The 14,285-nt window shown below is 35.3% G+C and overlaps 1 protein-coding gene and 1 pseudogene across 1 annotated transcript; both read right to left on the bottom strand.

The window, feature by feature from the left end:
- Positions 1–530: 530 nt before the first annotated feature.
- LOC108336967 (pentatricopeptide repeat-containing protein At1g52640, mitochondrial-like) lies at positions 531–3,860 on the bottom strand (annotated as a pseudogene).
- Positions 3,861–13,130: 9,270 nt separating this feature from the next.
- Positions 13,131–13,898, bottom strand: LOC108337147 (14 kDa proline-rich protein DC2.15). The gene has a single exon (XM_017573608.2). The coding sequence runs from the start codon at positions 13,813–13,815 to the stop codon at positions 13,435–13,437; it is 381 nt and encodes a 126-aa protein (XP_017429097.1). The 5' UTR covers positions 13,816–13,898; the 3' UTR covers positions 13,131–13,434.
- Between the last annotated feature and the right edge of the window lie 387 nt (positions 13,899–14,285).

Below are 14,285 nucleotides of genomic sequence, written 5' to 3'. Positions count from 1 at the left end.
GTTAAATTTTCGTCAATAGCAAAAGTATAGGGACTGTCTTTATCAGCAGGCCTCCAGTAGTGATTCATTGCAAGTTATCTCCTATAAAATACAGATAGATAAGCATGATGTGGAACCACTATATTTCGTCATTTTCAACCTCCTGGGTAGTAGGAAGAAGATGCAACTGCAACCCCTCACAAATTAACATTTCAAAACTCAAGCAAAATGTTTCCATTGCCTAACCTCATTGTATTTATAAATCTAGACAGTGTACCTGTTTCAATATGACTAACCTCAATTTAATTTAATTCATTTTTTAGAACAAAAAAGGCTTACCGTTGAAATCCACCAAGCTTTATCATTCGTCCACATATTAATCAATTCACATAGCATTGAATTACGAACACACAAGTCCACTTATGCAAAGAAGGTAAGGATCATTCATGAATTCCGTGTTAAAATGCAAGGGAAACAAATCATGCAGAGAAGAAAGAAATAAAAAACCTTAGGAGGAAGAGGAGGTATATCCCAAGTTATAGTAATAATTTTCTTCAATCATATCCCATGCAGTAGAGTATCGTAACTCTTAATGCATGTTTGTTCCCCTTCCATTTGATCAGCTACACACGCTTTTAACTTTCCTCTTATTCTTTTGATGCCTATTTTATACAAATATCAGGACCAGTTTGGTAGCATCCAAATGCGGGAGCAACTTCTCATCCATAACATTATGAGAAATGAAAAGTTTACAAAATTCACATGCCCGAAAAGAAGTTGCATAATGCTAAATCTCAGCCACACCCATAATGACAAAAGGTATAAAATTCATAATCTCTGCCGTAATGAATGAACTGAGCTGGCAATCATTTCTTCATGATACAGAAACTAAGGTGTTTCATGTAAAATTTCCAAGGGTTAAAATTTAGATTAACTTGCATCATACAAGCTACATTGAAGGATTATAGTAACAATTAGAACCTCAAAATGCGTCAGTTAACCATAGCCCACAGATTTAACATCTCCATTATGTGCTCTGCAGCAATGAAATGGTTTCCTCGACATATTCATCAAAATAGAATAAGGAGAAAGTAGTATGAGAAACAAATAGCCACTTCCTCAGTCACTTTCTATATCTGTCTCATCACATCTCAAAGTATTATGAGCTGCTCTATTACCAATCATAACATTTGCCAATTCTTGAATTGCATGGGAAGTGCTCTGCCTCATTTTATCAACCAGTATTCCAATGTGATCTAAAAGCCCTAAACCCAAGAGTCGATTCCTCAGTAGCTCAACAGTAGTAACATAAGGTGGTATTCCTTCATCAATCATCATTTCAAAATACTTACATGCCTCCTCTAGTTTTCCTTTCTTCTTACAAAAACCATGAATCAAGACAAAATATGTTGAGACAGATGGAAAAATTTTTTTGTCCACCATGTTCTCCCAAACTTCAGCTACCCTATCAAACCTCCCTATCCTGATCAACAATTTGAGGACCATGTTATATGTATGGCGATCAGGAAGACATTTATCTTTTTCCATTCTAAACATTAACCTCAGGGCCCTATTGACCTCACAATGATCACAATGGTAAGCTTGTATTGCATTATAGCTTCAAATATCTGGTTTAACTCCTCTTGAAATCATTTCATCCAACAATTGATAAGCTTCTTCCACAAGTTCATTCTTACATAGTCGTTTTATAATACAATTGTATGTAAAAACGTTAGGCAAAAGGTTGTACCTTCTCATTTTATCAAGAACCCTGAAAGCTGATTGCACATCATTTGCACTGCAATACGAATGAATAAATATTGAATAAGTAAAAGCATCTGGCTCAACTCTTTTTGACAACATATCGTGAAAAACATTCTTAGCTTCATCCACACAACCACCTTTGCAAAGAGCGCCCAACAAATTGTTATACACAAGCAAATCCACTAGACATCCTTGTTCAAGCATTGTTTGAAACAGTTCGCGGGCTTTATCTGAATCACCAATCTCACCCCATCCACTTAACAAAATGCTGTAAGTTTTAGTAGATAAAGAGAAACGATTCTTAGCTTTGTCAAAAAATTGTTGAGCCTGCTGGAGATGCTTCCTTTTGCATAAAAAGTACAACAACTTATCCAAATCATGAACAGTTGGCATAACTCCAAACTCATCCATTCTATTGAAAGACCGAATTGCACCATCTGGTAAATTAGCCCGGCTATATGCCTTGAAGATGAGCCAGAAAATCTCACCGTTGATTACATATGAACGAGAGTCTCTCATTTCTGTGAGAAAATCCCATAGTATGGCAAACTGTTTGCAACTTCCTAATATCTCCACCAAAATGTGGAAGCTCACATCATTGTGCTGAAAACCTGGAATTGATTTAGCCCAAAGAAAGAATGTATGGGCTGAGAAGCCAAGATTCTTGCACCTTTTCAAGACCTATTCGACCAAATTAGTGGATATTTGTGGAGAAAATGGCTTGAGAGAGAGTTCTAGATCATGGTGAGGGTATCGATGGTCACTGAGTACACGTGATATCTCATTGACAAGGTCTGGTAATGATGGCCCTAAGACTTGAGGGTTTGGGAAAGAATGAATGTGGTAATTGGGTTTGTGTTGGACAAGGGTGCAAAAGAAAGAGGGTAAGGTTTTATACTTTGAAAAAAATGACTGAAAAGCCATATGGGACAATGTCATATCAATTCCAGCACCGGGAAGGATTCAACTTCGTTAAAGCACCTTCACTCCAACATTTTTCATTGCTCAAAATCTGGGCTTCTGTGAAAGTCATCATGGATGTGCGTGCACAAGGCCATGGCAAGCACAATTTGCACTCTTCCCTGTTTAGACAAAAAAACAAATTCATATGCAAGAACAGCCAGTGGGAAAATATTCCTCTATATGATAAACAGATGTAAGAATCAGAGCAGCAGTGGCTCCAAGCAACAGAGCAATTTCTCCATATGAAAAGCCCAATATTGCTTACTATCCTCTTGCAGAAAAACCGAATTCATTCGAAACCCTAAAGAATTATCAAAGGCCAAAATGGAAATTATAGTCAAATGGTAACTAACCTGAAAGCATAAATTGAAAAGAATAGAATTAGCATGGCATTGTTACAGTTTTGGTGTTTCACATGAATGACCATTGGTAAAATAAGCGAGTTGCTTCCTTCACCACCATCCTTGTTTCCTCCACCTCACCAATCAATCTTATTTTCAAAATTATCTTTCTGTTTTAACTTTTTTATTTTTTACATTTTAAAATTCTTTTAACATATTTTAAAACCCTAATTTACCTCTCAATTTCACTCCCATGGCAGCTCCACCCACCACCACACCACACCAATACAATAATGCTATACAAATAGGTATTGTTCTAGTTTTAAACCAGAGCAGAGATTAAAAAAATTACAAAGATGCAGTGAGAAAAAAATTCGACACATCACGAGATCACACAGAGCAGCAACACACGATTTACTTATTTGTGATGTACAAAAAAAAAAAAAAAAGGAAATCGGAGGGAATAATCCTTCCCCGACAATCCATGTCCATATCCATATCCTAACCAATTGAAGAGTAACTAATTAATGATAGAAAAACGAAATGACAGAAGAAGCAGGTAAATGAAGGAATCGCACATCGCAGCCGGCGAAGACGAAGAAAGAAAACTTACGGTACGGATCCGAAGTTGAACAGAAAAGCAAAGAGGATGGGTTTGGTTGACTATAGTGGTGCTTGTGTTGAATAAATGTTAGTCTCTGTGTGTGTAACTTTTGGGGGTTTGAAACCATCAAATGAAACCGCAATTCACAGAGGGAGAAGCGGGAAGTGCTCAGTGAGGCTGCGAGAAAACAATTTCTTTACATTTTTTTTCCACCCAAACATCATAAATTATATTATTATTATTATTACTATCATTCTTATATTAAAAAAAACTCCCTCTTTGTTTTCTTCACTAGTAAAAAATTGGGTTTTTACAGCGCACATTATGCCACGGTTCAATGGAAACCGCAGCATAATGGTGCGCGGTGGCAGTTTTGTAAATAAATCGAACACATATGCCGCGGTTCTGCTCCGAACCGCGGCATATACTCCAGTCAACCATTACCTTTGACGCCATGTGTGAATAAAAAATTAAATAACAGCGTATATGCCGCGGTTGTCCAGAGAACCGCGGCATATACCCCTGCCAATTTATTGCAGGTGCTGACTGGGTCAGAGAATTTCAAAAGTTACAAGCGTATATGCCGCGGTTGTCCAGAGAACCGCGGCATATACCCCTGCCAATTTATTGCAGGTGCTGACTGGGTCAGAGAATTTCAAAAGTTACAAGGGTATATGCCGCGGTTGTCCAGAGAACCGCGACATATACCGCAGTAACTTCTCAACTTCTCTGCCAGTCAGAGAATTTCAGAAGTTACAGGGGGTATATGCCGCGGTTTCGCAGAGCAACCGCGGCATATACCCCTGTCATCTACTGAAATTCCCCAAAAGGCAGTTGGGGAGACAGTTGTGTTCAGCACGTTACAGGGGTATATGCCACGGTTCTACGAGCAACCGCGACATATTCTCCTATCTGAAATTAATTTAATATATATTTGAAATATTTCGAGGTATATACCGCGGTTGCCCACAGATTTAACATCTCCATTATGTGCTCTGCAGCAATGAAATGGTTTCCTCGACATATTCATCAAAATAGAATAAGGAGAAAGTAGTATGAGAAACAAATAGCCACTTCCTCAGTCACTTTCTATATCTGTCTCATCACATCTCAAAGTATTATGAGCTACTCTATTACCAATCATAACATTTGCCAATTCTTGAATTGCATGGGAAGTGCTCTGCCTCATTTTATCAACCAGTATTCCAATGTGATCTAAAAGCCCTAAACCCAAGAGTCGATTCCTCAGTAGCTCAACAGTAGTAACATAAGGTGGTATTCCTTCATCAATCATCATTTCAAAATACTTACATGCCTCCTCTAGTTTTCCTTTCTTCTTACAAAAACCATGAATCAAGACAGAATATGTTGAGACAGATGGAAAAAAAATTTTGTCCACCATGTTCTCCCAAACTTCAGCTACCCTATCAAACCTCCCTATCCTGATCAACAATTTGAGGACCATGTTATATGTATGGCGATCAGGAAGACATTTATCTTTTTCCATTCTAAACATTAACCTCAGGGCCCTATTGACCTCACAATGATCACAATGGTAAGCTTGTATTGCATTATAGCTTGGAACAGTGTCGTCTTCCTCGCGTGCCCGTCTCTGTTTCGCGTTTTTCTTCTCCCTCCGACTCCGTTCATCTCCGTTTCCTCATTTTTCACCGTTTAAACTTGATATTGTTCGGTCATTATTCATTTTTGACGAGAAAAAACAGTTTTAGCCGATGAAAATCGTTTGAAACGCATCATTCCCTCTCGGCTGCGATTTCGTTTTCTTTGCACCAAGCATTTTCGCCGTTCCTCTTCCAGGTATTTATGCCCTTTTGCATTCTTAACGTGATTTCTTCATTAGTTTTTGCATAATGCTATAGTTTTGGTAATGTATGGAGTTTCTATAGTTTTGGTAATGTATGGTATAATTTTTGCTTTAATTTTGATAATGCATGAAATTGCTATAGTTTTGGTAATGTATGGTATGGTTTTTGCTATAGTTTTGGTAATGTGTGTTGTAGTTCTTGTATTATTTATAAACCTTAAAATATTATTCACTAAGTTTCAATGATTTGTATGAAATTGCAAGTTTGATTTTTAGTAGCTTATCTTTTTATGTAATATTTAGGAATATGGATCGAAATTGGATTAATTTACCACGTATTAGTGCTGAGTACGAGAGAGGTGTAGAGGAATTTATACAATTTGCGCAACGTAATGAGGGGAGAAGTGATGATGAAGTGAAGTTTAGATGTCCTTGTGTGAACTGTTTGAATGGGAGAAAGTTGAACGCAACTCAAATTAGAGAACATCTTATATGTGATGGTTTTCTAAGATGCTATACAACATGGATCTGGCACGGCGAAGAAATGCATTTTCCCACTGACTCTCAAAGTGTAAATGTTACTGATTCCACCATGGAAGAAGATCGACCGGATGAAGACAAATTGGAGGACATGATCCGCGATGTTGGAGCAGAAAATTTTTCCAAAGCTCATGTGTATGAGACGATGTCGACTGATGTGAAAATTCCTTTGTATGTCGGTTCAACTAAGTTCACACGTTTATCAGCGGTGTTAAGGCTCATGAATTTGAAGGCGAGCAATGGATGGACTGATAAGAGTTTTACAGAACTGTTGACGTTGTTGAATGAAATGTTGCCAGATGGAAATACACTGCCCACTCGTAATTATGATGCGAAGAAAATTCTTTGTCCAATGGGTATGGAGTATAAAAGGATACATGTTTGTCCCAATGACTGCATTTTGTATAGGAAAGAGTTTGAATTTTTGACAAAGTGTCCAAAATGTGGCTTATCACGATACAAGTCAAAAAACAATAGTGAAGATAATGGTGAGATAGAAAAAAATGGATCTGCTTTGAAAGTAGTTTGGTACCTTCCAATAGTGCCCAGACTTAAGCGTTTGTTTGCGAATCCCAAAGATGCTAAAAATCTTAGATGGCATGCAGATGAGAGAAAAATTGACGGGCTGCTTCGTCATCCAGCTGATTCAAAGCAATGGAAAAATATTGATCGACAATTCCCCGAATTTGGTAAAGAGTGTAGAAATCTTAGGCTTGGTTTAGCCACTGATGGAATGAACCCATTTGGTAATCTGAGTACCAATCACAGTTGTTGGCCAGTTATATTGATAATTTACAACTTATCTCCTGCATTGTGCATGAAGAGGAAGTACATGATGTTGTCTATGATGATATCTGGTCCAAAGCAGCCTGGAAATGACATAGATGTTTATCTAAGCCCACTAGTTGAAGACTTGAAGGTTTTGTGGGTTGATGGGGTTGAAATATTTGATGCATTCGCTTCAGAGACTTTTATGATGCGTGCAATGTTATTTTGCACCATTAATGACTTTCCTGCTTATGGTAATTTGTCAGGATACAGTGTCAAGGGTCATAAAGCGTGTCCTATATGTGAAGAAAACACTGCAGCTCATCAATTGAAACATGGAAGAAAGACGGTGTATCTGCGTCATCGGAGATTTCTAAAACGTAATCATCCATATCGAAGGTTAAAAAAAGCATTCAATGGAGATCAAGAGAGGGACGAAGCACCAAATCCATTTACTGGCCTTGAAGTTCTTGAAAAAGTTAATAAAATACATCATGTATTTGGGAAAACATCGAAGAAGTCATCTGTAACGACCCCTTGGAAGAAGAAATCAATATTCTTTGATCTTCCATATTGGTCAAAGTTAGATGTTCGACATTGCATAGATGTGATGCATGTAGAAAAGAATGTGTGTGATAGCTTGATTGGTACATTACTCAACATTCAGGGAAAGACAAAAGATGGAGTGAATGCTCGTTTGGATTTGGTTGACATGAATATCCGAGAAGAGTTGACACCCAAGGAGATTGGTAAACGTACTTATTTGCCCCCTGCATGTTACACAATGTCTAGACAAGAGAAGATAAGTTTTTGTGTATGTTTAAAGAGTATCAAAGTACCACAAGGATACTCTTCAAATATGAAGAGTTTAGTGTCAATGCAGGACTTAAAGCTTGTTGGCATGAAGTCTCACGATTGTCACGTCTTAATGCAACAGTTGTTACCGGTGGCTATTCGTGGAATTTTGCCCAAAAATGTTAGGCACACCATAAACAGGTTGTGTTCATTTTTCTCGTCAATATGTAGTAAAGCCATCGATCCTACAAAGTTAGATGAACTTCAAGGCGAGATTGTTATCATCTTGTGTCAACTAGAGATGTTTTTCCCTCTATCTTTTTTTGACATCATGGTACATTTACTTGTTCATTTGGTTAGAGAAATCAAGTTGTGTGGACCGGTATACTTAAGATGGATGTATCCTATTGAGCGTTATATGAAGATTTTGAAAGGGTACGTTAAAAATCCATATCGTCCTGAAGGTTCGATGATTGAAAGGTATATTGCTGAAGAAAGTATCGAGTTTTGTTCAGATTACATGACATCAACGAATCCAATAGGAGTTCCTCGCACAGCATGGTTGAATAAATTTTCTACAAGTAAAAGCATCCGAGGTGTCAATGTGGTGACAAAAGATCGCGAAGAATTGTTGCAAGCGCATCTTTATATATTGAACAACACAGATGAGGTGATCCCTTTTTTGGAAGCACACAAAGCCATTGTTAAGAATAAAAATCCAAGACAATCAGAGAAATGGCAATTGATGGAGCATAACAAAACATTTATGTCTTGGTTCAAATCTGAAATTGACAAAGAGCCACATTCTTCTGAAACTTTATTGTGGCTTGCAAATGGTTTGAAGTTTGATGTCGTGTGTTGTACAGGTTATGAAGTCAATAATTGCACATTCTATACGAAGACTTTGGATGATAAAAGCACAGTACAAAATAGTGGAGTCAGTTTAGAAGCTGAGTCACTTCAATTTTCCACATCAAAAGATCAATCTCCTGTACTTGGATCAATGAGATATTATGGTATAATAGAAGAGATATGGGAGGTTGATTACACCAAGTTTTTTGTTCCATTGTTCAAGTGTAAGTGGTTTGACAATAAGAGTGGTGTGAAAATAGATGACTCGGGTATGACACTGGTTGATTTTCGCAAGGTGGGTTACCGAGACGAACCGTTTATCATGGTACATCAAGCATCTCAAGTTTTTTATGTCAAAGATCCTGCGTCTGACCATTGGTATGTTGCTCTTCAAGGCAAAAAACAAATTGAAGTTAACGAAGACAATCTGATTAATATTTATATTGCTGACAACCATTCATTTCAAACTACAACAAATTTGGATGACCAATCTGTAGTTGACGATGATGTACATGCAATTCGGTCAGATCATGATGAGGGAATATACATATGATGAATCCATATCTTTATGTATGAATTTTCAATTTCTGTATAAGTATTTTATTAATATAACATAAGTTTTCCTTTTATACATTTCCTATGATTACTATTACATGTTTTGTTAATTTATATGATATTACATAAGTCTTGAAAGAAAATTTAATGTTGTTATTTATTTTGACAGATATATGGCTGATCATCCACATTCTTCAGGGGATGAGGCTCCCCCAACCAGATCCACTAGAGGACCCACTAGGATGAAACAACTATTAATCAGGAAAAATAGTGGTGAAAGAACTCCGGTGAATGTGAATGTCACCACGGGTGTGGCAACTGGCCCCCATGCAGATGACTTCCGATCATACCTTGGAGTAGTGGCACGTGATAAGATTAGCATTCTCATTCCATCTTTTGATCATGTGTCCGAGGGTGATCGGAACATTATTTGGCAAGATATATTAGTAAGTTAGTTAATAGCATTTGAATTAAAATTTGTTTATATTGATAATTTTGTACTAATACAACTTTATTATGTTTTTTTCAGATGACATTTGACATTCCAAATGTCCCAACACTTAGAAATAAGTGTTTGTCAACTGTTGCAGAAAATTTCAGAAACTTTAAAAGCAAGTTGACATCAAGGTACATCTTTGGACACCTTAAACATAAAAGTCCATGTAGTTCATATAAGTCCATTGATGAGGAGACTTGGCGGCTTTTTAAAGAGAGTCGGATGTCAGAGGAATGGCAGGTTAGTGTAGTTCATATTATTCAATTCCTCATTAACAAATATATATCATATGAACTAATTAATTAATGTGTATGTGACAGGCAATTAGAAGCAAAGCACAAGGAACAAGTGCTCAGAACAAAAACCCCCACCTATTATCTCGTGGTGGGTATAGGAAGCTTGAGGAGAAAATCCTCAAGCAAAAGGCAGATGCTATACCACCATCTCAGGGTGGTAGCCCTCCTCAGCCTCCTTCTCCACCGTCTAGACATGAGAAATGGAAGTTGGCCCGTATGCGACCATCGGGCACCTACTCTTCCGACACTGCACGAGAGATTTCTGAAAAAATTGTAAGTTATCACTGTTCCTAAAATAATAAATATTGTCATTATACATACTACATTAAACTAGACCTCTTATTGACGATCGAACGGTAAGAATGAAGAACCATATGTTTAGAACTCACTATCAAAAAATCATCCCGATCCAATGGTGAACGACTTCACAACAATGAAATATCACTGCAAACTTTGTGTTATGCAGGAAAAACTTTCTTTCTTCCTTTCTCTCTCACTTGACTTTTCTCTCTCTTTAAATGACTCTCATGTGTCATACTAATCTAACACCTCTCTACTAAAATAAAGTGAGACATAATGGTCCACATTGTTTGAGTCTATTCTCCATATAGGAAAGGAGTCCAACAATCCAGCAAATCTCTCCCTTACTACTATGTGGAGATATTTGTCAAACCGACGATCTCACAACTAGCTTCAAACTTTCCTCTTGACAATGCATTGGTCATCATATCAGAAACATTATCATTTATATGAACTTTAGCTAACTCCAACAACTTAGCATCTAAAACATCATGTATCCAATGATACCTCACATCAATATGTTTGGATTTAGAATAAAAATTTGGATACCAAGATGGATAACACTTTGACTATCACAATACAACAAGTATTTACCTTGCACAAAACCAAGCTCATGCAAGAATTTCTTCACCTATAACAACTCCTTACAAGCTTCAGTAAGTGCTATGAATTATGCCTCAGTAGTACACAATGCTACATACTTTTGCAACTTTGATCGTCAAGCCAAGATTGCCCCTGTAAATTAAACAAAATATCCTAAAGTGAACTTTTTGGAATCAATGTCTCTAACCATATTTAATTATGAGTAATCCACCAAAGTAGGCTTATCACCTCGAAAACAAAGCCTCAAACCACTAGTACCACAAAGATACCTGAAAATTCATTTCATAACATTCTAATGTTATCTACCTAAATTTGACAAAAGTTTATTGACTCTACCAACAACATGTGTAATATGATGTCACACTATATTGTTTGAGATACTCTCGATCACATATGGTACAATACACAATGACACACTACATTGTCCAAGATAGTCTTGGTCACATATGAGATAATACATGATGTCACACTATATTCGATCACACACACATGTTATGTAGTGATTTTGAATGAGATTATCTTAACTTTAATAATTATCAAAATCATATAAAGAAAGATATTTAGGTGGTGAAAGTTGATAAATATTTCTCTAATTTGAAGGAGTAATATGAAAAATGGTCGTGACATATAAAAGAATAATTTATCCTTGTCATATGAGAATGTCTTTATCCTTAGATGTGAGTTACGTCTTAGGCTATAATCTACTAAGAGATAATATGAAATATACAAATTCTTTGAGTCTATTTATTGCACTAATCTTTGAAAAGTTAAACATATTATTAATTGTGATTAATATTTTTTTTTAATGAGTTTGTGTAGTTGTTGAATGTGTTATGAACAGAGAGAAGATTTTTATGTGTTTTTTCAGAAATGATATCTATCAAAATATGCTAGTTTATCATTTTCTTTTTATAATTGTATTTTCACTCGTTATAATTGTGTTATACGGAAACATGCAAGTGAAAGAACTCCAGAGTTAGATAACTAGTTATATAAATATGTATATATTTATATACAAAACTATTATGTTTAAATTCCTTAAGATAATTGAAATATTTATTTTGATAAAAATTATTAAAAAAAGATAATAAGCATATTTATATCTATATATTTTATCAACTCGGTGGATTTGATTAGTGATAATATAATTAAAAAATAGAAACATGATATTATCTTCTTTCTTCACGTAGAATTTAATAATTTAATAATTTTGTAATTTTTATTTTATATTTTTATTAGATACTTAAATTTAATTAAATTTTATATTCTCTGCATTTCATTTACTTTCAATAATTAAAATTTTATTTTAATATTAATTTAAATAAATATTTACACAAATATATTTTTTCTTATTTTAAAATCAAATATAAAATGAAATTGAGGGATTAATTAAATTTTCTACTCTCTGCATTTCATTTACTTTCAATAATTACAATTTTATTTTAATATTAATTTAAATAAATATTTACACAAATATAATTTTTCATATTTTAAAATCACATATAAAACCAAATTGAAGAATAATTAATTCCAATAATTATATTTAATATCTGGTGATAATTGGACAGACTAGCTATTTGACATATGTTAATTGTCTTTTTTATTTTTTTATATTTCTTTTATAATTCGTTTATTTATTTAGCTTTTATTTTCTTAGATTCACGTGCCAAATCACCAATCCACAGGACTGTGTAAACCAACCATTATGCTGACACATTTATTTTGTTGGTCCAATTCATTTATTTTCAAGATTGAATTTCTACAAGTCAAACTAAATTATTATGTACACTATTTTTTTAACCTATGGATTATTTATGGTGGATATTAAAAACCTTTATAAAACAAACAAAATAATATTCACCATGCCATTGTAATCTATTTCATACCCAAAATAATATTACCAAAATTCGAGTTCTTGATCATAGTTTACTATCTCTTTTACAAGGTATGAATATACTTGTTCATTATTTAAGAATACTTGTTCATAATCCATTTTAGTTCGCCCCCACGTATATTTATTTGATCACATATTTCTCTCCTTATATTTCCTCTATTTGGTGTCAAAATTATGATGATAAAAAAAATGTTGGAGAGATATATTCATGTTTTCCAACATAATTTTGGAAATAAAGTTTTATGTGTTTTTCTCAATATTTTGGGCACGTAGTTTGACGTACTAAGATGCTTCTAGAGAAAAAAAATTAAACAAAAATTGTCAACATCTGGAAAGAATCCTGCTGCATGAAAGCACTACTCTTTTCAGCAGACAGGAGAAAAAAAGTGCAGAACTGTTTGGCTAATCATTAGCCTAAGTTAAAAAAATAACATAATTTTTGTTAGGAATATATTTATAACAAAATATTATACTTTTTAAATGATTTAGCAAAAGTGATTTGATTTCTCTTGTAAGAAGAAATATGAGGAATAATAACAGGAATTTAGAGAAAAATAATAGACAATACTGCTGCACTTACATAAATTGATAATACACACTTGATCGATTGTGAAGTACAAATAAATTGTGCATATTGGTCATTAAGATCTGGTTTAACAAATCAAACCCCTCTCTACCTCCAACATACCCGAAAAACAACCAAAGTTCCCCAAATATACCAACAAAGATCAAAGGTTACTTACTAAGACAAACATGTGTTTGCCAAATTATTAAAATCACACATTGCACAAAAAGAAGAACTGTAAGAAGACAGGAATTTGAGGACACAAGTGATGAGATGAACCTAGCATGATGAATTCTATGGACATTGGAAGCCAGAAGGAACATTTTTCTGGCATGCACTGAGGAGCACACTGAGTGTGATAGGGATATTCAAGTTGATTCCAAGCAGATTGGCTTTGATGGCAGTGCAGAGGCAAAGTGCAGCCTCTAGATCAGCCAAACCCTCAAGCAATGAACAACACTTGCTAGAGACAGGCGAGCCAACAACAACATTAACAAGTCCTAGAATGTCAGCACAAGCCCCTAGCTTCAGTGTGTCCTTAGGGCACTTCCCGGACGGAGGAGGAGGAGGAGGAGGAGGAGATTTGGGATGGCATGTGCCACATGCATAGGTTGATGTGGAGTAGGCAAGGAGAGAAAGCACCAAGATGGTGGCAATAAGCTTGTTGGAAGCCATTGCAAGGTTGAAAATGAAGAAAACTTCTGCAGAGTGTAGTTTGGTTTGAGTGAATCACAATGATAAAGAGAAGAGAGGTGGACCAATTTAAAGGCAAATTGTGAGGCCTGATCATGTGCATATCTGATTGAGTGGAAGAGAGGGTGATAATGGTACAGTTGGATGTTTTTGTATGCTTCTGAAAACCATGGTTACTTTGCTTAGTGGTTGTTAAAGACTAGGACTATGATAAATAATAACTTAGATTTTTTTTTTCTCACTTACCCTTGTTACTGTTCTTGCTTATTAATGATCATTGTTTTTTATCAGATCCTGCAGCGAATTGGCAAATAGAAGCCACTAAAGCAGAATCTTGAAAATCTAAATTGAGGACCAGAAAGAGCAGGAGAAACTTCCAAGGAAGTGCCCTAACCAAACAAGCTAGGGTCACAAGACGGCATTGTAGTTAATTTTACTGCAAGGAAGAGAAA

This window comes from Vigna angularis, chromosome 7 (genome assembly GCF_016808095.1).
Source record: "Vigna angularis cultivar LongXiaoDou No.4 chromosome 7, ASM1680809v1, whole genome shotgun sequence".
In the NCBI taxonomy this organism is placed as follows: Eukaryota; Viridiplantae; Streptophyta; class Magnoliopsida; order Fabales; family Fabaceae; genus Vigna; species Vigna angularis.
Note: the sequence above shows the minus strand (reverse complement) of the source record. Positions and strands in the feature narration are given on the sequence as shown.